Source organism: Chelon labrosus (genome assembly GCF_963514085.1).
Source record: "Chelon labrosus genome assembly, chromosome: 16".
Classification (NCBI taxonomy): domain Eukaryota; kingdom Metazoa; phylum Chordata; class Actinopteri; order Mugiliformes; family Mugilidae; genus Chelon; species Chelon labrosus.
The window spans coordinates 21,537,777-21,564,357 of NC_140349.1; the positions used below are offsets into that span (position 1 = coordinate 21,537,777).

At 46.6% G+C, this 26,581-nt stretch overlaps 1 protein-coding gene across 1 annotated transcript in view; it reads left to right on the forward strand.

Moving 5' to 3' along the window:
• Positions 1-26,288, forward strand: part of arid1ab (AT-rich interactive domain 1Ab) — a 49,835-nt gene extending 23,547 nt beyond the window's left edge. Inside the window, exons 4-20 of the mRNA XM_084562777.1 lie at positions 631-738; positions 13,964-14,204; positions 14,949-15,038; positions 15,493-15,663; positions 16,203-16,503; positions 17,093-17,238; positions 17,384-17,481; positions 17,581-17,790; positions 17,900-18,104; positions 20,031-20,163; positions 20,389-20,564; positions 20,654-20,783; positions 20,940-21,059; positions 21,231-21,327; positions 21,532-22,351; positions 22,628-22,758; positions 22,878-26,288. Of these exons, the coding sequence (XP_084418903.1) occupies positions 631-738; positions 13,964-14,204; positions 14,949-15,038; positions 15,493-15,663; positions 16,203-16,503; positions 17,093-17,238; positions 17,384-17,481; positions 17,581-17,790; positions 17,900-18,104; positions 20,031-20,163; positions 20,389-20,564; positions 20,654-20,783; positions 20,940-21,059; positions 21,231-21,327; positions 21,532-22,351; positions 22,628-22,758; positions 22,878-24,800 (5,100 nt within the window). The 3' untranslated portion in view covers positions 24,801-26,288. The remainder of the gene's footprint in view (positions 1-630; positions 739-13,963; positions 14,205-14,948; positions 15,039-15,492; positions 15,664-16,202; positions 16,504-17,092; positions 17,239-17,383; positions 17,482-17,580; positions 17,791-17,899; positions 18,105-20,030; positions 20,164-20,388; positions 20,565-20,653; positions 20,784-20,939; positions 21,060-21,230; positions 21,328-21,531; positions 22,352-22,627; positions 22,759-22,877) is intronic.
• Positions 26,289-26,581: the final 293 nt, after the last annotated feature.

Here is a 26,581-nt window from a genome sequence, read left to right on the forward strand (position 1 = left end):
TTATAAAGTTTTACTCTCCTGCCATGCAAAGTGGAAGCTGCGGGTATATTTGCTTCACTGGAAATTCTTTCAAGTGGTCCCTTTTTGTTTTTGGACGTATATGATTGTGTCAGTTAAAATGAAGCGTTTAGTTTTCCACAGTATACGGTCAAATCTCTGTAAGGGTTTAGCTGTGATTCCGCTATAGGAGGTTTTGAGTAAACCTTTGGCATAAACCATGCAGTGTTGCCTTGTTGCTTAATTAAAGTTTAATCACTTAGTTAATTAAAGATGCTCCTGTCTGTTAAATGGATAGTATGAACAACAAGATTTAGAACCCCCAACAAGTCCAGTGTTACATCAGAGGGAAGCCTTGCTGTTTTTGGTTGTTGGTTTTAAATAAATAAATTCAAGATAAAGCCACAGGCACAGTGATGTCAAGTAAGCAGCGAGTTTTCCTGTGCCGTGTTCCTCTTATGGTGCCAAAGGCAAAAATACAAATCGCACTACATCCATATCCATATCCATATCCATATCCAGCCCAGTTGAGACCTGTTGTGGCTGTATTTCTGTACATGCAAACAGTACACAAGCAGTGTTTTCCCTCCTCCTTTCCGTCAATTGAGTTATCTTTCTTGTTCTTACAATCAGGAAATTTCCCAGGATTCCTTTAGCTCCCAGTCCAGTGCTCCACCTTCTAACCAGCCCACCAAGAGCGGTCAAGAAGACAGCATGCAGGCACGCCCATCAAGTCTGCCGGTGAGCCTTCTGTCTCTTTATTTATCATCTGAATTGTTGTGCGGGATTTCATCCACTCACCGCCAAAAACACTTCCATAGTTTTGACCCATTAATTAGATATCTTGTTACCCTCAGGCATTAGCAAAAAACCCACAAATGTAATATTTAAAACCAATATCACTGAGCCATTTGTGATCCTGAGTCGGATACTGATTAGTAATGATGGTTGGACTTGCTTGGATTCTGAATTCTATGAATGAATCTCCGTCGTTTCTGTGACAATGGATGGTACCTCTGACTGAGTAGAACAGATTTCAGTATTCTTTTTATTTTGTTTATTACATAGTAAAGTAGAGACGGAGAGAAAAGGTGCAGAAAGAGAGCAGAGAAATGACATACAGCAAAAGTCCATGCAAGCTGGGACTCAACCCCAAAAAGTGTGCTGATTTTGTTCAGATGGTATGCACCCTAACCCTAACCTCTCGGCCTCATTACACAGATTTTGATATATTTGTAGGTAAACTGGTCTTGTACTCAGACTACCAAAGACGCACTTTACACCGTTCTCTTTAAAGTGCAGTATAAAGTTCAGTTAATTTCTAAAAACTTTTGGGTAACTCGGGAAGGAGTCCCACAGTTGTAAACAGAAGCCGTACACAAAAGTTTCCTTGCGTGACCTGTGCTCTCAGAATGGAGTAAATATTGGCTTATGGAGCTGGCTGTGCAATCGATTAACTACCAAACACTTGGATTCAGCTGCGCGGTCTATTCAGAGAAATGCAATGGAAGTGTTAGACTTTTTCAGAGCTGTGTGGGCATTGCATGATTTACTCCAAAAGGGTCAATATTCGCTGCTTTGGACTGCAGACACTGTTGGTTTCCCAAGCTTTGTTTACTGCTTTACTGCGTTTGCATGCCTGCTAAATTACTGGCACGAGTTGCTGAAGCCTGGAAAAATATATCTTTTTTTTTTTTTTCCTCCACTTGGCAAATAGCAATATCTGGAGATTAATGACGGCAGAAACAGAATTCTGGGGCAAACAGTTTTTTTCTTTGCTTTTTTTTATTGGAGAGAGAAGTAACGAGTAAAAATCAGCTGCTCCCTGCAATCTCTTTAATTTAGATCCCAAGCCTTTCCCTTCGCTCCTGCTTCTGACTTCAGCATACACAGAGTACACAACAACAAGCTGATGCCACGAGTGAGTAAAGCGTGTTCAAGCAGTTTCTGCAGACTCGTTAGAAGAAAAGTAATAGAATAAAAAAAGAAATGGCAAAAATATAATTCTGCTTGGAAAAGTAATTGTTGAAAGTGAAGTAAATCTGGCATCTGATAACCCTCTGGCTAAGATAAAGGTGAGAGAGCCCCCACCCCACCCCGTCCTCCCTGTTAAAGAGGTGTCTCGCTGTAACACGTTGCAGTTTCCATGGCAGTGTTTATAGGTCAGACTGCGGAGCTAACCTCATTCTGGGCCTCAGGGAAGGAGAGTGAGAAATGAGATCATTAATGAGAGAGAATGAAAGTGAGAGAGCAGAGTCGGCGGTGAGGGGGGGTTCGGGGGGGGGGGATTGAGGGAGTGCAAGCAAATAACTTCAAATAGTGTGAGTGATTGGTTGGAGTGGGAGATGCTGAGAGGGAGGGATGAGAGGCAGCGCCGTCTACGCCAGTAGGGGATGCCCTCAGGATGTGTTTCCCTCCTCTTTTATTTATTTCTCTTATTTATTTATACATCTCTCAGTAGGTTCAGCCATTGGCCGAGCAGGCCAGGAAAGGGCTATTTTTATTTATTCCCCCCCCAACTTCTCAGGGATTCCCTTTCCGTGCTGTGTGATTGGCTGAGAGAGCCATTAATCTGGCTAAGGTAGACATGAACCGTTCCCCTTTCTCCTCCTCCTCCTCCTCCTCCCCCCCTCCTTTCCTCTCCATCCCTGCAGAGCACACATGACACTCTGTGTGCAGATTAGACCATACTAACAGAGAGTATAACCCTGACAGCCAGAGTCAAAACAGTCCAGTTGACTCCTGCAGGTGCTATGAGTGGATGAGTGATATTCTTTTTACCTGGACTTTTGTGTTCTCTCTATAAAGAAAAGTCACAATGCTAATTTTTTAAATATAAACAGAACAAATAAAATTTCTAAGAAGATGATTTCTGACTATGGAAGCTAAATGCAGTGACTAAGAATTCTTAAAGTGTTCTGAATTAGCAATGAGTCAGCAATTACCTTATGGTACCAACTGAAATATATCTATAGCACAGGGTACAATTGATTGTCAAATGTAAAACGATGGCACAAAAGTGCTACAGAAGCGTCCTTCCTGTGTTTATGTTAATCACTGTCTTAAAAACCAGCTTTTGAATAAAACAGGCAACAAACTAATATCTGAAACATACTGTAGGCTGTGGAGTAAATGGGAGGTAAATATTTTAGAAGTAATCGATTTAACGTATTCACAGCGCACCTCACCTTGAAAGCTTTAGTATCTTCTATCCCGCTTGTGTGGAAGAGTTATTTAGCTCCACACATTTACAACTTCAGAATGAAGCAGGCACATTTGAAAATGGTCCCAACTTTCCTGGCAACCTGTTACGTCCCACTTTTCCACTCGCCTTCCACTACAGTTGTTCAGAATGTCATGTCAAACAAACCAGATCTTTTCTGCATAACCCCACGTAGAACTGGACATCTTCATTGAACCATAACCTGTTAATGCTCCAAGAATTACAGTCAGAAAGGAAAAGATTCTGCTTTGTTTCCTTATTCCTTCTCACCAGATATTTTACTTGTCAGTTGCTTTAGTTGGCAAGGATTTCTTGCCAGAACTAAAATGTATATTATTAGTTAGTACTGTACCTGATGTTTCCTTAGCAAATATTTAATAATATACAGATCTCATCCGTTTTTGTCATCATATAAAATCCAGTCTTTTATTCTAGCCTGTTCAGAATTGTACTTTCGTATTTCTTTTTTCCATTTCTCATTTGTTAGTGAATTAGCAAACACACAAGATAGTTATTCCCATAACAGATCTTGAATATGTCATTTGGATTTGTGTGACTCTACTCATAAAGTAATGTGATTTTCACGTACTAAATAGAAGCAAAAAAAAGTATTTCTTCTAAATTAAAATTAAATTAAAGGAAATTTTCCTTTATTTTGTATGGACCTGCAGTGATTTGTATGGGTGCATTTCTTGAATCCCGATCCAACAGCGGCTGAGGAGCAAATGCCATTTAGCTACTTTAGTAGCATTCGCTCTGAGCCAGCCAGACATCACCTCATCCAGAGCACAGATGGGTCTGTTTGAGCCAGGTGCTTAAAAACCCAGCGTCTGTTAGGCCGCTGCTGAGGTGGGAATAAAGGTGTACAGGAGGCTTAGCGCCTGCTGGAAGGCGCAGGTAGGAAAGCAACAGTCAGCATGAGAAAAGAGCTGTGGAGGTGGAGGAGGGAGAGGGAAAAAAAAGAGGCAGTGATAGTGGAACTAGCTGAGCAGGTTGAACTGGTTCCTGGTTTGTTTTCAGTGTGGCTCCAGGACATGCAGGCACCGTTTAACTGTTGAGTATTTACCAGGCTGATATAAGGAACTTTTGTTCACAGAAGCTCTTTATAGTTTAGGCACTTAGTCGAAGCTACTCTAGAGCTAATTTAAAATAGATACAGTAGAATAGTAGTTTTTGTGGTTAGATTATTTCTGTGAACATTTTATAAAAGGAAATGAAGTGCTAATGTGGGGTAGAGAGAGAAAGGACATACTTTTCTTGATCCATTGCGTCACATTATTGACTTAGTCTGTAATGAATAACTATAGTTGCTGATTAAAGGGGTGCTTCACCACTTTCACACATGAACGTTTATACTCTCCACAAGGAGTAGAGCACGGCCTGTGACGCTTCTTTAATGTCTCCCATGGTTCTGAAGGTAGCTTCCCAGAGTTTGAAATAAACAACCCCGATGATAGTGATGGTAGTGTGGTTATCTCATCTTAAATAAATAAACATCTGAAATACACGTGGAATGGCCAGATTATCTCTTGATAAGCAGAGCTGATCAGGTTTTAGGACCGCCATCATGTTTAGAAGAAATATTCTTTACGGGAGCCTAAGCAGTGTGATTTAGCTTAGTTTACATTTTGATATAGCACGTCCAGTGTTTTATAATATCCCGTCATGGTATGAAGCTGCATATGGCAGCCTTGCGCTAACTGATACCAAAGCCCATCTTCTTAATTGAGGCTCCAGCAAAAGCAAAACAGGCCAGCGCCCTTGATGTCACCATCAGGCTTTCCTACACCCTGGATGTGACACTTCCTTTCCATGTCAAAACAAGGAAAGGGGAAGAACTAAACCACCATCAACCTACCGTTCCCTCCCACCTAACTTCTTCTCTGTGTGTTTTTTTTTCTTCTTTTTTTAAACCTCCTTCTCGTCCTCTCCCAGGTCTTTTGTACACCCTTTCTCCACTGTGGGTCTAATCCCACTCGGGGCCGCCCACTGCATGTGGTGCTCCTCTTTTCTGATGTGTCTCAATGTGCTCCAGACTTGAGAGGAAGGTCACATGTTGGTCACACACTCACACCCAAGTTTATTTTTCTTCCCTCCATCCTCCTGTTCCTCTGGTTCCTCTTACCCTCCCGAATAAGAGGCTTCATCTGGAGTGGATTTATATCGAAAGAGGGGTCAAGGCTTTACATTGTCTCCTTTAGCCGTACAGCATATTTGCCTATAAACAATGGTGTAATTAACTCTGTTCCTTTTTTATTTGGCCCTACTTGTGTGTCGCAAGTATAATATATGAGAGATAAAAGGCCATTTAGTGTTTTAATGATAAAGGTTATTCTTGCCTTTTGTTTTTCTTCTTTTGTTTTTGGCTGTTCTACTTTGGCGGTCATCTACCGTCAGAGTTCTAAGAGTCTGCGAGTCGAGTTCTCCCACTTTTAAGTGTATCTCTACATCTCTGCCTATCAGAACCCCACCCATGCTTGAATCTATTCTTATCCTGTGCATTTGCAAAGCTCATGGACCACCCACATCACAACAACAGCCCCCCCCCCTCCCCCTCCCCCTTAATGACCTTTAATGTTATGTGCCAAGCCTCCTGATCTGAAACCGAGGGATCTTCCAGTCTTGCTGATCAACTCTGAGTCCGCCCCCCTCCTCCTGCAATCCCCGTTCCCTGCTCAGCCCAGCCCAGCTCTGCTCTCCTGCGGCAGCTAAGCTTGTTTTTGCGACATAGCTCTGGAGCAATCAGCCTGACAAGGCCGGCCCACTTTTTTTCCTCTCCTACCCAGCCCAACCCCCTCTGTGCCGTTTTCAATATTACTCTCTGTTTTTTGCTGCATTTCTCCCCTTCTTTCTGTTTTTTTTAAATATATATATAAATATATATAAACGTATAATATATATATTTTTTTTCTCCTCTCCTCCCTGCCTCTCTCCTGTTCCTCTTTCTGTCTAAATTCTCGTTTTCTCCTTCCCTCGCCTGCGCCTTCCTCCCCCTTCCCTTTCCTTCCCTTCCTCGTTCTCTCTCTTCTCTCAGTAAATCAGCTTTCATAACGCTGTTCAGCACAGCCTTGTTTTGCGAGGCTCTGACGCTGACAGCATTCAGAGTCCGGGGCCAGTTTCCTGTTGCTATTCTGGGGCCCTTGCTTCCTGTGTGTGCATGTCTTATTCAGATTCCAGGGTGCCTCTCACTCGCTCTCACCCCCTCCCTCCTCCCAGCTCGTCTGTTTCTCTCCCTCGCTCTCTCGCTCTGTCTCACCACTTTCTTCCCTCTATATGATTTTTAATTAATGTAGTTGAAAAAAAAATTCAATCTGCTGACAAAGTGTGTTGTTTTGCATTTGCTTCAGTGAATTGTTTCTCAGGCTGCAAAAACCCCGAGCCCTGTTTTTCTCATGTGAGCTCGTTCTCTGTCTCTCTCACACACACACACACGCATGCATGCACACACACACACACACACACACAGAGCACTCTCCCTCTCCCTTTTGCTCTCTCCGCTCACTCACACACTCTCACACTCGCACACACACTCTCCCATGCCCCTCCCCTCTGCCTCCATTTCTGCTGGGCTGAGCTAGTTTTGCAGCACAAAGACTGTGGCTGACTGCAGCACTGTCCGTCCTCTGCTTTCTCCTGCTCTCGCTGGAACAAGCTGCTGCGTCTGGTTGGATGAAACCAGCCTCACAGTGAAATTAACTCTCACTCTGTGAAATAAACCCAAGATTATATATTATATATTTTATCTCCTCTCTCCAGTTAATTCACTGGTACTGTCATTGCTTTGGTAGCACCCTCTAGACACGCTGTGTGTGTGTGTGTGTGTGTGTGTGTGACAGTAGGAGGGGAGGGGCGTTGCTGGTCTGGAAAGCGGGCAGACTGGCTGTAGGGGTCTGGAGCCTCCCCACCCATCCACCGCCCAGCCCACCCCACCCCACCCACCTCACCCGAGGCCTCTACAAGCCCCCTTGGCCCTCCGTATCCCAGCACCCCTCTCCTCGGGCTGGGCAGCTGCCTGCCTCACTGGGGCATCTGTGCTCTGCCCTGGGACTCCCTGCTACTATTGTGATTTCTACAAAAGGCCCCCCACGCACACACCATCTCCCCATTATTCACAGCAATCAGGAGCCCCCCCCCACCACCACCACCACCAACCTCCTCCTCCTCCTCTTTCCCACTTCCCTCCATCTACTCCTGTAGTCACACACAGACTGCTGCAGTGTTTGTGTGCATTGCACCCCTCCTTTTCTATTACCCCCACAGAGAAGTTCAATTAGGCAAATGTGGAGCGTTTATGAAAGACCTCCCCACTTATTGATTAAGATTCATAGTTGGCCTTGATTTTCCTTTGACTGCAAGCTTGTATCACACGTGGATCTAAAAGCAGCAGCACTGATCAGGGTCAAATAAATTGCATTTTTCCAGCCTGAGCAGACTTTTTTCCTACATTTTGCTGGTTCACTGTTTTATCTTCCTCTCTCTGGTTTTTAATTATCCGTCCCACGTGGCTACTAGTGATAAAATAGCAACGTAATGGTGATCTCTTGGGAGTTGGAGCCAGCTCATCTGTGGATGTGGTAGACATTGTGTCTGTGGCACTGATTCTCCAGACCAGATATGCGTGCCCAGCAGGGTGCACCAAGCCTCTGAGCGTTGTGTCACCCTGCTGTTGTTGTTTGTATCCATGTTTGCCGTTTGCCTACATCTTGGTGAAATGACATTTCTCAGCTGTGTTGTGTTCATTTTAAACACCGACCAGTTCGGCTCATATCTTTATCATGACGCGACCAGGGTAAGGGTTGCATGGCATGCTTATGGGGTGCTCTAAGTGTGTCTGGAGAGTTTCTCGTCAGCCTGTGCTGTGTGTGGAACCCTGTAATGGCTGCTGCTGCTGCTGTTTGAGGCAGGGGCCTGCCTTGCTTCTCCTCCTTTCTCCATTTCTTCCCTCATAGTGGGATGGGAGTGCCCCCTTATGGTTGAGCTAAGCCCTGCAAACCTTGAGCCAGGGCTGGAGCAGCCTTTCTCCAAGCCTTTGGTAGACTTCCCAAAGGCCCCCAATACTTCGTCACGTCCCCTGGATGCAGGTGGGAGCCCTGGACAGGTGGCTGAGGCCTCGGCAACACCCACCTGTCCTCCTTCTGTTTCAACACCTGGATATTCTTGCTGCCATTTCATGGTAATGTAACAGTGAGTATACAGGTGTTTTAATCGACCAGAGAGCCTCAGTTTTATTTTGTCTGAGTGACTGTCGTTCGTGCATGACGGATAGAAGCGCTCTGATTATGGTCTGGAGATAATGTGCTTCTGGGCTCGGTTAAGTCAAGTCAGCACAATCAGAGGCTGAGCAGGGAGAAAGAGAAGAGAAGAGAAGAGAAAACCCCTTAGAAACTGCGCACAGAAAATTCCACTTGATCTTACACTTAAAAGAGAAGAGATGACTTTTCCCATGACCCCCTTTGGATATCAAAAGCCCATTTCGTCCTGAATGAGTGGTAAAAGCGCAGCGCTGGAGCATTCTCACTGGCGAGGTCGTCGGCATATAAACACAAACACCCGGGTGCTCACGATAGACAGAAAGAAAAGTTCAAGCTTTTGCTGCCTTGTGCTTGTCCACTCTCTGCATGCGTGTGCGTGTCTCCCAGGCCTCCTCAGCTCAAAAGGCCCACAGGCTAAGTGTGTAATTAAAGCGGTGGGGCAGGAGCGGGGGGTGGAGGAACATGGCTTTGGTGCGTCTGCGTTTCCTGTAACAATGACGGGCTTCTTCTTTTGTAGTAGCTGACTGCACCGTGACCCTGCCAGGCACGCAGGGAGGCCACAGAGAGAGAGAGAGAGGGAGAGAGAGGAGGGAGGGGGGGGCAACAGGAGGGAGGGATTGTGTCGGCTCTAATGTGTCAACCACGTGGATCACAGTAACCATGGCAGCCCTTGAGATGCAGCCAGTTTTTTTTTCCTCCTCTCTACCCCCCCCCTCTCCTCTTTCTTACACTCTCTCTTCACTATGCCACAGAGGATGTGTGAGCATGTGTCTACTCTGGAGTGAGTGAGCTTTTTTTTTTTGTTTCCTCTGTATATTGTGTTCAGCATCTGGAGGCCTGAGAACAAGGAAGCCTGCCAGCCAGGCGGTGGGTGAAACCCTGACGTCTGAGAATGACCGAGAAGAGCGGGTCAGGGAAAGTGTGTGACTGAGGGATGAACTCTGGCCCCCCTCTCCTCCTCCTCCTCCTCTTCTTCTCACCACCACCACCACCAGATCTAGTTACACTACTGGCCAGGGTCACACATTCCAGATACGTTTCATTATCTCATGGCCACTAAGCTACCTCTCTTCTCCCACTTTCTGTTTCTCATAACCTACAAAAAAAAAAGGGGGCTGGCTTGGCAGACTAATGGCTCTGGTCGGGCTTGATTGATTCAGTGAAGTAATCTGCAAATGGAATACATTAGGACGGCGGAGAGCAGAGCAGATGACTCAGAGACGGCACAGGCACACTCAGAAGAGCAGTGGAGGATATGGGAACAGTGGAAACAGTAAAGACAACGTCAACATTCATGATCAGTGACTGCAGAAGTAATGTTATTTTTAAGTTGTTATTTTTTGTATTTTTCTGCGTATTTTCAGGACGTAAATAGGCCTCCCTTCAGCCTTCAAATGTTATACAGACTGTTGTGCAGTTTTCAGCTCTGAAGTTCCATGTTAGGCAGTGCTGGGAAAAACACAAAATGGCTGCCATAGAGAGAGGCTTGTAGGGAAAGAACTGCAGCTCTCTCCTTCTCTCCACAACACAGCTCACAATTCCTCCCCTTTTCCCCTACGTTTAAAAACAAACAGTGCGTTCTTCTATATTCTCATGTCGTCTGCTGTCACATTTTCCATAGATAATACGGCTGTGACCTTCCTCAGAGCTCATAAACGCCCCCACACACACACACTACTCCAACTTAGCCACACGGTCGCCCCTTAACTCCTCCTCGTGCCTCATCCACATCCTCCCCATCATTTGCCTTCTAATAATGAACGTGTTGAATAGCTGAGCCTCGGCAGCATCAGCATCACCAAGCGCACCACTACCAACACCACCCACCCCTGCCCCTCCTCCCTCTCCTCTCCTCTCCTCTCGCTGTCCGGCTTGTGCAGTCAGCAGAACAGGCTGGTGCTGTGCAGTATTGAGCTGGGAAAATCAATGACTGCAGAGTGGGAGTAGGTAGGAGCTTGTGTGTGTGTGTGTGTACAATGTTTCTGCCTATCCAGGCTGAGGAATCAGAGCTGTCAGTTGTCAGATATTTACAGAACGTTAAAGGCCTCACCCGTTATGCCTGCCGCTATAACAGGTGCACTTGTCTTTAAAAGTATTGATGCATCATTTTTGTTTTGTTGATTCACTCAAAAGGAATGCCATTAAGGAGTGTTTTTGTTGTTTGAATTTTAAGTTGCACATAATCCTTACTGTTACGAGACACACATTTACTTTGAGTACTTTGTGTTTTGCATTTAACAAGCCAGACTTCTTAGATTTTATGAAGTCCCTTTTTACTACACTGTTATTTAGGGTTGGGCGTCATCTGGCAGTCCTCTTGATGTTCAGCCCAGCACCATGCTAGTGCTGAGGCCAGACAAGTTTCTCTGTCACCAGCAGTAGAGCTCCTAGCATATTTAACTATTTAAATATCAATGATAGCCAAACGCTGTCGATACACTCACCCCTACAATCGGACGCAACTCAAATGTGCAAAGAACATCTTCTTATGAACATCTTAAGACTAGGAGTTTCAATGCTTTCAAATCTCAAGGCAGGTTGTTTGGTGAATAAAGACATCTCTTATGGTTTTACTGTAACAGTGTACTCACTGCTGGGTGAGTCATTATTTAACCCCATCCTGACTTATTTTTCAGGTTTGCTGCAGCAGAACTCTACATTTTCTTAGGAAAGCAATGTGGAAGTAATAGCATTCTTCTGTATCAGTCAGGAAATTTAAGCAAGAATAAAATACCAGTTTTGCTGCGTGCACAATGCATTTAATATCACCTCAATTTGAAATTGAGGTTGTAGAATTAGAAAACACCAGGCATAGGCTGAGACTGACCACTTCCTTTAACATTATGGAAGCGAACCCTTCCTGCGAATATTGCAGTTGTTTTGTTGACTTTGTGGAAATGTATCTGCACTTGGGATCGTTTGTGTCAAGGTGATCCGATATGACGGTCAGTTGCTGAGTTGGCGACTTTCATAGTGGCAGGAAGAGACGTAGAGAGATTTTTGAATGAAAGATTTCATAAGCGTTAGACTGTCGGGTGGGCCCTAATGAATCCACATATTTTACCAATTTGGAATGCCTATTGCAACCTGTCTCACATAAAAACAGAAATCCACTCTGGCCGGTGTCAAGAGTCCTTGGTTATTGGAAATCGGGGTATTGCATCCAGTCTGCTGGTTGTCCTAAATTCACCAAACTATATCAAAAGGTTTTTCAAAAGAACATCTATCATCCAGGATGCTGACCCATCCGATCTTGTGTTCAGTTTAAACATTCATTGACTTGAGAAATAGATGCTCTTAATATATTGGCTTTTGTCTCCTAAGTGGCCACCTTCCTAAATAGCCAAAAGCACCCCAAAGCTTGTGTTCCTAATGCTTTCTTGGTTCTTTTTTCTGTCTCATGACTAGCCAGTGAATGACTCGCATAGCCATCCACCTCAACCTCCCGCTGAGATCTGACTCCCAGGCGTAACCCCAGAAACTGACCCCTGGCCTTTTAGTCCTTGGTCTGGGTCAGAGAGGCGGTGCTGGAGGATTGTTTTGTGTCTGGGACATGTCTCTGCATTGTGATCTCTGATGCTTTGAGTGTAGCGACTGCGGTGGTGGTCACTGTGGCGGCCAGCCTGTCCAGGGCCTTCAGGCCAGCCCTATATCAGATGACCAGTCTTGTGATGTCTGCGCGGAGGTGGAGTGGTGCTAGTTGGGAAGAGGAAAAGGGGAGGGTTGGTGTATGTCAGCTGACGGTGCTTGCTGCTAGAAAAAGGGTCCCGCCACGGTTGTTTAAGCAAGGAATGTCATGCTGTTTGATCTCTGCTCTCTATTCCAGAGCATTAAGATCTCACTGCTGTGTGTTGTCCACACAGCGTGGCTCTGCTTTGTTCTGACCTGTTTTTACATTTGTGAACATTAATTGGGCCAGTGAAACACTTCAGAGTGTGATACTCGCACATAAAGCCCTCCTGCTGCGGTTTGCATGGTTATTTAGTTGCCTCTACCCCTGTGCGGGTCAAAAAGGCCTTGGGTTGCGCAGTCACCGAAGTGAGGGAGGAAGAGTTGGAGGGAGGGCAGAGAGAACAGGGTGAGGTTGGATTGGAGGGGGGAGGGTGGATTCTGAATCAGCGTTCTCCTCCTGTCACTCCCTCTGGGGTTCCTCCATCAGGTCACATCCCAAAAATAGCATCGGGCGCTGTTTCAAGTGCAAAACCGCCGGCTTCAGGGCTGCAGCCAGCCTGCGAGTGTGAGATTTCTATGGGAATAGTTGGCCACCTTCCAATGAGTGCTTTTTTTCCCTCCTCCTCCTCCTCCTCCTCCTCCCTCCTCCCATTTTTTTCCCTCCTCCGATGTGACTGGCAGATGAGCTTGCATTTCTGAGCAAGCACATGGGCTCCACGTGAGTGGCCAGTGTGTAAACATTCACCTTCCCACAAACATAATCATCGCCGGCTGCCTTCCTACCTTCCCGCCTGCCTGTCTTTGTGTCACAGCCAGCGAGCCTCAATAACAACACCACATGGCACCAGAGCCCGTGCCCAGCACCAATTATTTCAACTGCCTCCCGAGATGACTTGCTTCAAACATTTTTTTTTTTTCTCCCCACTTTCTCTTTGCAAGTCACACAAACAGACTTCTCCTTGCCAAGATGGATCATTATCAGCATTATGGGGGTGATGTAGAGTATTTTTAAAAAGGTGGAAAAAGAAGTTATTGTACCCAAAAGAATGTTTGCGCTATAATAGGCCTGGCAGTCTGCTATGAGAAAATTACAGACACACCCCGGTGAAGTCGAAGATTGCTGCAACGCATCACTGACCATTTGGATTTCCAGTCATTTGATTTGACTTCGCTTGACTTTGACATGGCTCTGAAATAAAATGCCCTTGCCCTCCTCGTGCTAAGATGTGCAGGAAAGAAAAGCCTGAATATATTTATTTCTCATATTTATTTCTGCTGAATATGATTCACATTCCTCCAGATGCGGCTGCTTTCTTCTCCTGCTTTTCACATTTCAGAGTCTGAGCCAACCTGGGCTTTATTTTCATCCCTGCACACACACACCGACACACGAACGCAAACAGACTGTTTTGCCTTTGATATCATGTATTGGTTTCTCGACTTAATTTCCCTCCTTTCAGTGTAAGCCAAACATCGGCGAAGGGTGGCAGAGAATTATTTGTTTGACTGATGGGTTTTGTCTTCTAAATGCTTGTTCCTATAAACCTATTCCAAACTGTTGAAATTGTGCATAAAGTAAAATTTGAGTTAGTGTTGCCATTTTGTTGATTTGCAATGAATAAATTTGCCATAAAAATGGAACGTGTTTGACTTCAGCTAATGCTCTCTCCATGGAGGAAAAATTAATAATACTCTTGCTAATATCCAAAGCTACCATCTCAGTCATTACCATTTCTTTTTCTTTTAGAAGCTTCTGATAGAAATCACACTCCTTCCTATACTCAACTTACTGTATGTCATGTTGCTCTTCTTCCTCCAGGATCTGTCCGGCTCCATTGATGACCTGCCCACAGGTACAGAGGGGGCCTTGAGCCCAGGCGTCAGCACCTCAGGGGTGTCCAGTAGTCAGGGCGAGCAGAGTAACCCGGCCCAGTCGCCCTTCTCTCCGCACACTTCGCCCCATCTGCCAGGCATACGCGGGCCCTCGCCGTCACCTGTGGGCTCCCCCGCTAGTGTCACCCCCTCTCGCACCGGCCCCCTATCCCCTGCTGCCGTGCCAGGTAAAAGCAAAATACTATTAATTACAATGTTTGCTATGTTTAATTGCAGTGTCACGTCGCATATTCCACCAAACTCCTATTCCTAAAATATAGTTTCTTTCTGTTGTGTATTTCATGTTTTTAAATGTAGGTCAGCATCTCAAATTCAGTTTTCTGAATACAGTCTTTACAATCTATAGGGAGACCACTTAGATCGTAAAGAAAAAACAATCTAAAATAATTATCTGTAGCATTATTTGGGTGTGCAAGAAGGACAATTAAAAATACTACAAAACATAACATTATGAGCTGGCTACAGGCAATAATTGCAAATATATATGCTAAACTATAACTGCTTAATGTAAAATATATACCTGCTGAAAGTACCTAACAAACAAAAGTAATCTCAACCTGTTTTTGTCGCCTGTTCAGTGTATTGAGTCGGAATGCCACCTGAAACACTGAGTAAACAAACAGGAGACAGAATTTGAGTTTTAATCCAAAACTCAATACAGCAGATTACATTTCTAATTCATGAAGCGACTTGCCAGATGGGAGCGTTGCGTTTCTCCCAACATGGAACAGAAGTCACAATGCCAGCATTAACTCGCTGTGGAGAGCAGTGTAGCAGGCAGCCAATACCAACACAGCCATAGTCTGTGTTTCATAACCTTGGAAGCTTGTGATTGACATGGCAAAAAGGTTGTCGAACTGATATTTCCAGAATTCCCATGGTAATTTCAAACCACTCCGCTATCATTGCAGGTAATCAGATGCCACCCAGGCCGCCCAGCGTCCAGTCGGACAGCATCATGCACTCTTCCATGAACCAGTCAGCCATGGGCCAGGACAGGGGTGAGTTGAGCAAATGTCTAGATTCTTTAAATCCATTTCAGAGCGAGGATGTGCACTGCATCCATAGCAGCACTGAGGTGTAATTACAGCATTTGTATGCATTCCTGCCTCTTGTAAACACTCCCTCAGGCTGTACCTTTAAATAAGAATATGCTTGTTGTCGACTTACCGGGTCAAATGAGGGTAACGGGAGATAGGCACACTGTACTAGTGTGTGTTTGTGAACAAGTACAGAGCTGGGTTCTTAACACAGGGCATGCTGTGTATGATTAAGCAGATGGTTTTTTTGTTTTGTTTTTTTGAGGTGTTTTACACATTACACATTTAATAAACTACTGTTATTTCTTTTTTTCTTTTTAACTTTAAATAAGCTAGAACTGCAGAGCTACTCCAGTGTGTATGTACACTGAAGTCTCTTGAATCTTAAATAACGTTTCTGTGTGTTCTTCTCCAGTGTACATGCGTACCACTCAGATGCCTCCTTATGGGTCCCCTGGACAGCCTGGCTCCGCCTTATCTCCACGCCAGTCTTCGGGAGGCCAGATGCATGGTGGGATGGGACCTTATCCCCAGAACAATACCATGGGAAACTACGGCCCTCAGGGGGCCCAGTATGGCCCACAAGGTGAGGCATCAGGTTAAAAATGAGTTGTGTTACCCACTACACTGTTTAACAAAACAGTCGAGGAGAAATGTGAGTGGTGCACTCTTAGTGCCCTGTTACATCATGCAGATTTTTTTCTCCAAATACTATAAATATTATGAACGAGTTTACAGTTGTCGTCCTGTGACCATCACAGTTTCGTTTATGGTCCAGATTTTTTTTTAAAAGGCTTTGAAGTTTACTCTCACTTCATATATTTAGGAAATTATCACTTCACTTTGAAGTCTCAGATGGTTTCTGTGGGCTTTGAAGAAGTTCTGCTATGACTCATAGCACTGAACAGCGGGGGCCAGATAAAGCCCGCTTCATCGGGCTGCTTGTCAGAACAGGCAGCGCAGAAGTAAATTTAGAGTCGGACTGGTGAAACTCTTTGTCAAGAAATCAGTAGAAGATATCTCTGGTTTAGGCTGAAACACAGTAGGTTGCCATTAAAACCAGTAATTAAAATACTGATATAGCTTTGAGATATGAGTCTAAATATACATCTGTCACATTTCCAGGTTATCCCAGGCAGCCTGGTTACACAGGGATGCCCAACGCCAACTACCCCAGCGGCCCTGCCATGAGCGGCGCCATGAATCCCATGCCTGGTCAGGGCAGCGGGGCTCCGTTCGGAAACATGCCACCTGGCAGAATAGGTCCCGGGCAGATGGGTGCTCGACCCTACGGTCCCGCCATGGCCTCTAACATGGGCGCCATGCCTCCTCAGGTGGCATCCGGAATGTGTCCCCCTCCAGGCATGAACAGAAAGGATGGTGTGCCGTCCATGCACCATGGACCCACAAACTCCATACATACCAGGTGGGTTGCTTACAGCTGCTGGCTGCATCTGAGTCTCAATGAGACACAAGGGAGCAGTTGACTGTCGAGGGTCAGTACAGCTCACTGCTTTAAGAGTCTCGAGCTCAGAGAGTATTTCTCATCTTTTAGCTGAATGTCTGTGTCCTTGCTTGTGTGTGCTGGTTGTGTGACCATGAAAAACGATTGGTTCTTCCCACGTGCAAGCCGGTCCGTTGTGTGTTTTAGTGCCTGAGTGTGCTGCAGAGTGGATGGCAGTAGCCCAAACACTTTCCTATGAGAGAAAAGAGGAAAAAATGGAGAGACTGAGAGAAGAGGAGATGCGATCAGTGAATCACATCCCTCCCAAGCAACGATGCCAGCTCAGCCTACAGAGCAGCACTTGTGGGCTAGGCAGCTGATATAATCATATGACGTAAATTGATGCTTCTTACAAAATAAGCCCTGTAAATGGCGCACATGGAAAAAATACTAAATTATTATTCAGAGACTCTAAAGTATTCATTTCTAGTGGTTGCTTTGTGATTATCTTGTGCTTACTGTGTCTTTGTTTTCCCAAATGTTCCCCCTAAACAAGTATTCTCTTTTTCAGACCACCCGGCTACCCTAACATGTCCCAGGGCATGATGGGAGCAGGCTCTCCATACGGGCCAGGTATGAACAGCATGCATGGTATGATGAACCAGGGAGGGCCAGGGCCTTATCCAATGGGAACAAACATACCCAACAACAGCCCTGGTGAGTAAAAGTTACATGACAGCCCTGATCAGGTGGTTGTATGTAGTACTACTACTGTGGACCAAGTTTTTTTTCCATAAAGTGCCTTTATAGACTAGTAATCTTTTATTTTTATACCCTTCTCTCATTACCCTTTAATACCCAGGAATGGCTCCCAGTACAGAGTTTGCTATGGATAAAATGAACCCTGCCCAGAAGATAAACAACAAAGTGGAAGGGACTCCCAAGCCCGAATCCAAAAAGGTAAAAGTTCAGATTCCAAAAAATAAGCTTCTTATTTCATTTAGATGTTTTTTTTTTTTTTTTACATCTCAAAATTTCCATCCATCACTTGTCCTGCAGAAGTCAAGCTCTTCCACCATCACCAATGAGAAGATCACTCGTCTGTACGAGCTCGGCCCAGAGCCTGAGAGGAAGATGTGGGTGGACAGATACCTGGCCTTCGCTGAGGAGAAGGCCATGGGCATGAACAACCTGCCCGCCGTGGGTCGCAAGCCTCTTGATCTCTTCAGGCTCTATATATCTGTCAAAGAAATCGGCGGCCTCACCCAGGTACGCCTTGAATTACACCCGCAATTTTTTGTGAATATCTCCGATCAGATGAGGCAGCAAGGTTGTGTGCAGCCTTCTGAACCTTCTCTTCTCTCTCCCACCCAACCAGGTGAACAAGAACAAGAAGTGGAGGGAGCTGGCCACCAACCTGAACGTCGGCACGTCGAGCAGTGCGGCCAGCTCGCTCAAGAAGCAGTACATCCAGTGTTTGTACGCCTTCGAGTGCAAGATTGAGCGCGGCGAAGACCCGCCTCCAGACTTCTTCAACACAGACACCAAAAAGAACCAGACGAAAATCCAACCTCCCAGCCCAGGTGACTCCTGATGCCCTGCTACACAATTAAGCTTTTCCATTTCTCCCTTGGGTGCAGTGGGGATTCCATGCAATCCATCACATCCTCCCTGCTCTATTTGCCTCACATCATCTGCCTATAAACTAGTGTATTTTATTGTATCCCATTAATTGCAATGTTAAAAGCCAATCATAGACCATCGTTTGTCATCTCCTGTTGGAGCTGCCACCCTCCATAAATCACTGCTGTTTTGGCTTATATTGGAGGAGTTGTAAATGAGGGCAGTGTAGCTGTAACTCACAGAAGTGCGCCGCATCCTCTGCACAGTTTGTCGAACACATGCCTGGGGAGAATACTCTCTGGCATTTGCACTGGACATGACGAAAAATGTGTCTTTTCCGCCGTCCCTCTTGGGTTTTATAATAACAGCAACGCCACCAGCATGCCGCATCGCTCAATGAAGGTTCGGTAAAAGTCGGTGTTAAAAAAAACAGCATGCAGCCGTAGCAGCGACTCAGGTGGGGGGCGTAGCCAGGAAGGGGCGGGCTCTCCAGACCACGTTGTCATTTGGAGGCTGTTTGTTTTGGAGGGACTCCTGTGATAGCTGCCAGGAGCAACCACACCAGGAGCGACCATGTGCTCCTTCAGTCTGGCCGAGACCCAGGCTGTCAGACAGAGGGCACTGAGTCAGCGCCGGGTTGTTGTTACAGGAGACATCAGGGTGCTTGTCAGCTGGCATCAGCCCTCTAGTTAGTACGAAGGAAGAGCTGGGGAGGGTTAGGGATGGGAGAGGGGGGGGTGGGTGGCGGCGTGGGGGCAGGAGGTGATTTGGCGATAGTGATGCTCCGTCAGTGGCGTGTCCTCGCTGCCTGGTGCCTGGCCCAGGGCTACAGTGGCACGGCAACACTCCTTGGAGATTAGTACTGAGCCAGAAATGATGAATGGGGGGAGAGGCTTGTGTGTGTGTGTGTGTGTGTGTGTGTGTGTGTGTGTGTGTGTGTGTGTGTGTGTGTGTGTAAAAGTCACACGACTCGCTCTCTCTCTCTCTCTCTCCCTCTCTCTCTCTTTCTACCATGCTTTTTTTTTGTACTCGCGATCCTCCCCCTCCCCTTTCCTCCCTTCATCTTTAGCAGAGGGAAATCCCTGCCCAGAGGGAGGAGGGGAGGAGGGGAGGAGGGGAGGAGGAGGAGGAGGGTGAGCCAGTTAATGTGTGTGTACATGTGAGAGCTAGAAGAGGCAAGAGAGTGATGTGAGAAAATGTGAATAAATGTGACCTGCCAGTGACCCCGGTTTTGTGTGTGTGTGCGCCAGTTTAATGAATGGGAACCTGTGACTCATCAGACTGGCTCTCTAATAGTGAGAAGTCCTGAGCTGAAGTTAAGGATGAGCGCCACTATGTCACACACACACACACAGATGCACACACACGTACAACGCAAACAAACTGTCAGTCACTCTTGTGCATACATACATACACACCTCGCTGTCTCCTTTCTCCACAGGCCAGGCACTAATCTGTCAGAGTCAGGGTTTAGATCATTGTTTCCTGATGACTCCCAGAGACCAGCAGCGGCTGAGGAGGGTGATGGGACGTGGGTTTAGAGGGGCTGCCATGCTGTGATGAGCTCGAGGATTCAACATTTTCGCTGGCTGTGCACTCAAAAGCCAGCCAGCTTGACACAAACTCTGTTCCTTGGTGCAGTGCTCAGGAATTTCTTAATGGGATTTAGTAATCCCAAAAGCAGCATGTGTTCCTGAAAAGCCCCTACAGTGCTCAGACTCTCCACAAAATATCCTGTCTCACTATCAACTATCAACTCTCATCTTTTTTCCTGGGGCGGCGAGAGGAAGAGAGAGATGCTGTTTTATTTCTCTGGACTCTTTTTACAATCCAGAGGAGTCGATTGTTGTTTGCCCAGTACTCATTGTGTGTATCCTTGTTTGCAGCTGGTTCTGGATCACTTCAAGGACCCCAAACACCTCAGTCCACCAGTAGTTCCATGGCAGAGGGGGGAGACCTGAAGCCCCCCACCCCAGCCTCCACGCCGCACACACAAATGCCTCCAATGCAAAGCGTGAGGTACGATTTAGAAAACACAATATTGTGTTTCTCATAAAAATCTAACTTATCCTTATGGCAAAACTGTCACTGTATTTTAGTATTGGAAGATGGAAAATCAGTATCAGTAGAACATTGATGACCACAGTTTTGAATGTATGGAGACCTGAAAAGTTTAAAATAAAAAATAATCCATGAATAAAAGGATAAACGTATTTTAGTAACAAGCCACCTGTCCTCCCGCAGGAGTAGTGTTAATTTGCAGGACCCCTTTGCTGATGGCGGAGACCCAGCATTTTCCAGAAGGAACGCCATGACTCCCAACTCTCAGGGCTACCAGCCAGGGATGGGTGGCCCAGAGATGATGGGTCGAATGGGTTCCTACGAGTCCACAAAGGACCCCTTTGGAGGCATGAGGAAAGGTGAGCATTGGCAGTGCCACTTAATCAGAGCCTTAAGGAGTTCTGTTAGAGCTGAAAGTAATGATAATGTGTTTTTTCTTTTTATCAAGCTGGAGAACAGTTCATGCCACCAGGCCCCAACAGTGGGATGGGAGAACAGTACAACAGAGGCCCACCAGGTCCAATGGGAAACATGCAAATGGGCCAGAGGCAACAGTACCCATATGGATACGACCGAAGGTAAACATAACCTTCAAAGTTATTCTATGTGGTTGGCAAGATTTTCTAATCACACTTATCAATTAACATAAGGTTGTGATCAGCCTGTACTATTTAAGTGAGCTCAATTATATCCAAGTAAAATCAACTGACTGGTGATTTTTGTTGGGTTTACAGACAGGAGCCAGGCATGGGCCCTGATGGCAACATGGGACCAGGAGCTCCTCAGCCAAACATGATGCCTTCTGGAGCTGACACAGGGATGTACTCGCCTAGCCGTCCTCCACCACAGCAACGGTCAGTACTATTCAGTGTAGGGATGAGTCTGTTATAACCGACGGAGAAAGGTGGTAGTTAGAATCATTGCGGATAACAGACTTATCACTGTCAGAGTTTCATAGTAAAACTGTATATGCATTGACTGAAAAGAATGATTTTAGTGATGTAAACTTTTGTTATTGTTTTCAGGCATGACTCCTACTCAAATCAGTACCCAGGCCAAGGAGCTCCCCCTGGTGGCCCATACCCAAATCAACAGCCAGGAATGTATCCACAGCAGCAACCGGTAAGAACATTTTGTCCAGCATTTTCAGTACCTAAATTGAATCATGTTTCTTCTTTACATTTAACTAATTAAACATATCGTTTATTATTTGCATTGCAGATACAGTTTATACAGTTTCCTTTCTGTGCTTCAACTTGATTGAATACAAGATGAATATTTCTTTTTTTTATGCTGAGTATATTTTTGACTGTTGCCTCCTAACAGAACTACAAGCGTCCTGTAGAAGGAGGGTATGGTCCTCCTGCCAAGCGCCATGAGCCAGAAATCTACAACGTTCCTTACAGTGGTCAGCAGCAGCCAGGGCCACAGTCATCGGGGCCCCAGGGCCAGCAAGACATGTATAATCAGTACACTGCATACCCCGGTGGGGAGCGAAGACCACCAGGCTCACAGAACCAGTTCCCTTTCCCTTTCGGACGGGACAGAGGGCCATCGTCAGCAGGCCCCAACTCCCAGTCTCCAATGCCTCCCCAGATGATGCCAAGCGCCATGCCTTCAGGTCCAGACGGCCCCCAGGGTCCAATGTGGCAAGGCCGCAATGAGATGGGCTACCCCAACTATCCCAGCCGACAGGGACCTCCTGTACCGGGCCAGGGTCCCAGCTACCATGGCATGAACCGCTCAGAGGAGATGATGCCATCAGACCAACGCATGAACCATGAAGGGCAGTGGCCCGGCCACGTCAACCAGCGGCAGCCACCGTTCGGCCCTGCTGGCTCTGGACCACCCATGACCAGACCCCTGCCCTCCACCTACCAGACTTCCCAGAACCACATTCCTCAGGTGTCAAGCCCAGCACCCATGCCCCGGCCCATGGAAAGCAGGACGTCCCCTAGCAAGTCCCCCTATATGCATCCTGGCATCAAGGTGCAGAAAGCTGGACCTCCTGTTCCTGCCTCGCACATTGGCCAGGCCCCTGTGCAGCAACCCATGATTCGGCGAGATGTGGCCTTCCCTCCTGGCTCTGTGGAGGCTTCACAACCCCATCTTAAACCCCGCAGGCGGCTCACCATGAAAGACATTGGTACATATATTTATATATATATTTTTTATCCCTGGCTCAATAAGTTTAGTCTTAAATACGTTTAAGACTTGCATGCAAATACTTATGCAAAGTACAGGTGACAGTTACCCTGCTGGATCAGACATTTGATACTCCTCGCTTTGTGAAAGAGCACTTACAGTATTTGGAGTAGGTAACATAAGTACTAGGTAGTTAAATAAACTTATGATGCGGTGATAGCTATATAACGGAACAGGACACTTTCGGCTCATATTCATTCTGTTTTTATCTTCACAGGCACTCCTGAGGCTTGGAGAGTAATGATGTCACTAAAGTCAGGCTTATTAGCTGAAAGTACCTGGGCCTTGGATACCATCAACATTTTACTCTATGATGACAATAGCATTACCACTTTTAACCTATGCCAGGTAAGTTCTACAAATACACGTGTTCACATTTGTTTGCGTCAATACACCAAAATGGCTTGTTACGAGGAACAGCACTTAGTTCTGGACAGATTTGGTGACTTTCTTCTCTGGTTTCTCAGCTACCTGGATTCCTGGAGCTGGTGGTGGAGTACTTCAGACGCTGCCTCATCGAAATATTTGGCATCTTAAAGGAGTACGAAGTAGGAGACCCAGGCCAGCGCACCCTAATAGACCCCAATGCAGCTGAGGACTCCGATGATGACATGCCCATGCCTGAGGGCGAGGACATGGATACAGAGGAGGAGGATGAGGAGGACGAAGAGGCAGAGGAAACAAAATCTAATCTTAATACCTCCTCACTGGTCCAGGTGAAAGAGGAGGAGGAGGAGAGTTCCCTGAAAGATAAGTCTTCAGGAGATGAAGAGGAGAAGGAAAGGGAGTCCTCTGTCAAGGAGACCAATACCTCTACCTCAGGGTCCACCCGGGACCCCAGCCTCCACTCGGAGAAGCCCAAGCAGGCTAGCAAATTTGATAAACTCCCCATCAAGGTAGTGCGTAAGAAGAATCCCTTCCTGTTAAATCACTTGTCCAAGCTTGGGCAGCGGCAAAGCTTTGACAGTGGCCTGATACACTGGAGCATTGGCGGTGGCGACACAACCGAGCACATCCAGACCCACTTCGAGAGCCGGATGGATCTTCTCAAGCAGCGGAAACGCACGCCACCATCCACCGAGAGCCGTAAGAAGGTTCAGGTGGCTGGGACTGCAACAGAAAATCAAGAGAAATCGAAGTCCAACGGGGAGGATAAGGCTCAACAGCAGCAGCCCCAGTCTTCTGAGCCTCACAAGTCTCCAGCGGAGAAGACCCCTCCGCCTCTTCCCATTGGCGCACCGGTTACTGCCACCATTGATGATGTACTATCTGCCCGCCCAGGATCGGTCACGGAGGAAGTGGTTCGCGGAGGTGCTGAGGAGCAGAAGGAGAATGGCAAGTTTCTGTTCAGCATCAACCCTGATGTCCAGAGCCGCCGCAACATCAAGATCCTGGAAGATGAACCTCACAGCAAGGATGAGACGCCGCTCAGCACTCTGTCGGACTGGCAGGACTCACTAGCTCGGCGCTGCATTTGCATTTCCAACATCGTGCGGAGCCTCTCCTTCGTCCCTGGGAACGACCAGGAGATGTCGAAACACCCAGGCCTCCTGCTGCTGTTGGGCCGTCTGGTGCTGCTCCACCACAGGCACCCAGAACGCAAACAGGCGCCGGTCACCTATGAGAAGGAGGAAGAGGAAGACGAAGGCGTGAGCTGCGAGCGAGACGAGTGGTGGTGGGACTGCCTTGAGGTGTTACGGGAGAACTGCTTGGTCACTCTGGCGAACATCTCAGGCCAGCTAGACCTTTCTATCTACCCAGAGAGTATATGTCTGCCGCTGCTGGATGGCCTGCTCCACTGGGCTGTCTGCCCTTCAGCAGAGGCCTTGGACCCCTTCCCCACGCTGGGACCCCATGGCTCCCTTTCACCCCAGAGACTGGTCCTCGAGACCCTCAGCAAGCTCAGCATCCAGGACAACAATGTCGACCTCATTCTGGCAACGCCACCGTTCAGCCGCTTGGAGAAGCTCTACGGCTCTCTCGTTCGCCTGGTCGGTGAGCGCAAGGTGGCCGTCTGCCGAGAAATGGCAGTCGTCCTGCTAGCTAACTTGGCCCAGGGCGACAGCTTGGCTGCACGGGCTATTGCCGTGCAGAAAGCCAGCGTGGGTAACCTACTGGGTTTCCTGGAGGATAGCTTAGCAGCCACCCAGTACCAGCAGAGCCAGAGCTCCCTGCTACAAATGCAGGGTGGGCCCCAGTTTGAGCCTACTAGTGTGGACATGATGCGGCGGGCGGCCCGGGCCTTGCATGCCCTGGCTAAGGTAGAAGAAAACCACTCTGAGTTCACTTTGTACGAGTCACGGCTACTGGACATCTCGGTGTCCCCACTCATGAACTCTCTGGTGTCCCAAGTAATCTGTGACGTACTGTTTCTGATCGGCCAGTCATGACAGCCGTGGGGAGGTTTCAGCTTTGCCTCTTTCCGTTCCCATTCAGCCCCCCTTTTTTGTGTGCGTGTGTGAGTGTCTGTTGCGCATGAGTGAAAAGAGCAAAACTGACTGTCCTTCTTTTTTTCTATTTTCTTTTTTTTTTTTTTATTTATGCAAAATCACCTCGGATTCCACTGTCTTTCTGCCCCTGCTTCTCACTAAAGGAAGGAATATCATGAAGTAGCTGTGGATTTTAAAACGTCTGGAATGGAAAGATACTGGCAAAGAAGAGCAGACTTGGGACCCAGGCGTAGGACAGAGTGCGCTGGCCTGTGGACAGGACTTGTTTTTTAATGAAAAGAAAAATCTCCGGAAAAAAAAAAAAAACGAAAAAACTGTAACCAAAGTTGCTGTCTCGTTTACAGTGAGTTTGGGGGATACGTGTGCTCGCTTTCTCCCTCGGGGGGTCGGCAGGGGGAAGAGGGCACAGACTAAACAATATTATGGTTCATGTTTGGAGGCTACATAGACTCACGGACTGTGGTGTGGTATAATTGCTGTAACTTTGGATGCTATATACTCAGCCCCACAGGAACCACATTATTGGCTGTGAACAGACATCTGTCATGGGAGGCCTGTGCAGTAGATTGTAGGACTTTTTCTGTACTGTACACCTTAAAAACTGTAAACATACTGTAATAATACTGTTTCACACTGAGATACGCTGGCTTGGCAGCAAACTGTAGTTTTTAAAAACAGTTTTAGTTAATGTCGAGAGAGAAAACGGCTTTCCCCCCAAAGTATGGTGAACCTACAACACCCCGACCTCTTCTCTTTGTCCCTTGATTGTATGACTTGACCCTTATATTAAAAAGTCACCTCTTTAGGACTGGTCCTCAACTCTAGATGCAGTCCAAGCTGCAGTGTATATATGATGTTGTACATTACACTTCTCTCTTTCTCAACTTCTGTTGCTCTTCACCGTTTTTAATCTTTGACGATTACAAGTCCCCCCCCCCCCCCCCCTCCCTGCGTCAAGTATTGCCACGTGATTACTTGATGCCCGCCCTCTCCGTTACCCCGGCGCCTCGCCCCGCTCGTATCGCGCTCTGGGGGGTGGAGGCGTTCAGCTGCTGTCCAACGCCGCCCCGACAACTTCAAGTTTCAGTTTTGTCTTCGGTCTGGGTGTAGAGAATATTAACAAGAATCATGTCTGCGGTTCCATTTGAGCTCCTTCGTAAAATGACAAACCAGACGTTGATGAAGAAACCAGTTCAATTTTTGTTTATTTTGTTTATTTTTATTTTTTTTTTCCAGTGATGCGGATTCTGCATATTTGTATTTCAGATGATGTAGCTAAAAACTTGATGTAAATTCCTCTTTTTTCCTTTTTTTGGCTTAATGAATATCATTTATTCAGTATGAAATCTTTATACTATATGTTCCACGTGTTAAGAATAAATGTACATTAAATCTTCGTAAGACGTTTGCTGTGGATTTATTTCCTACTCCCACTCATACGTGGCCGAGGCAGCAGTAAATAAAGTCCTGAATTTTTCATTTGCCTCGTGCTTCGCTTGCACCGAGGCAATGCGATACGTCTAAAGCGGCGCGCGGCCCCTTTTGCTGATGGTCTTGAAATTTACACATGGATGCAGAGACCCGGTTGAGCTGAGCTCTGTGGAGTATGCTGCTTATCAAATGCACAGCCATGTTCCCCCATCCCTGCATTGATTGACATCTCACCCCCATGCTGGAAGGCTGTCCTCGTCTCTAGATCACACATGCTGATATTTACATAT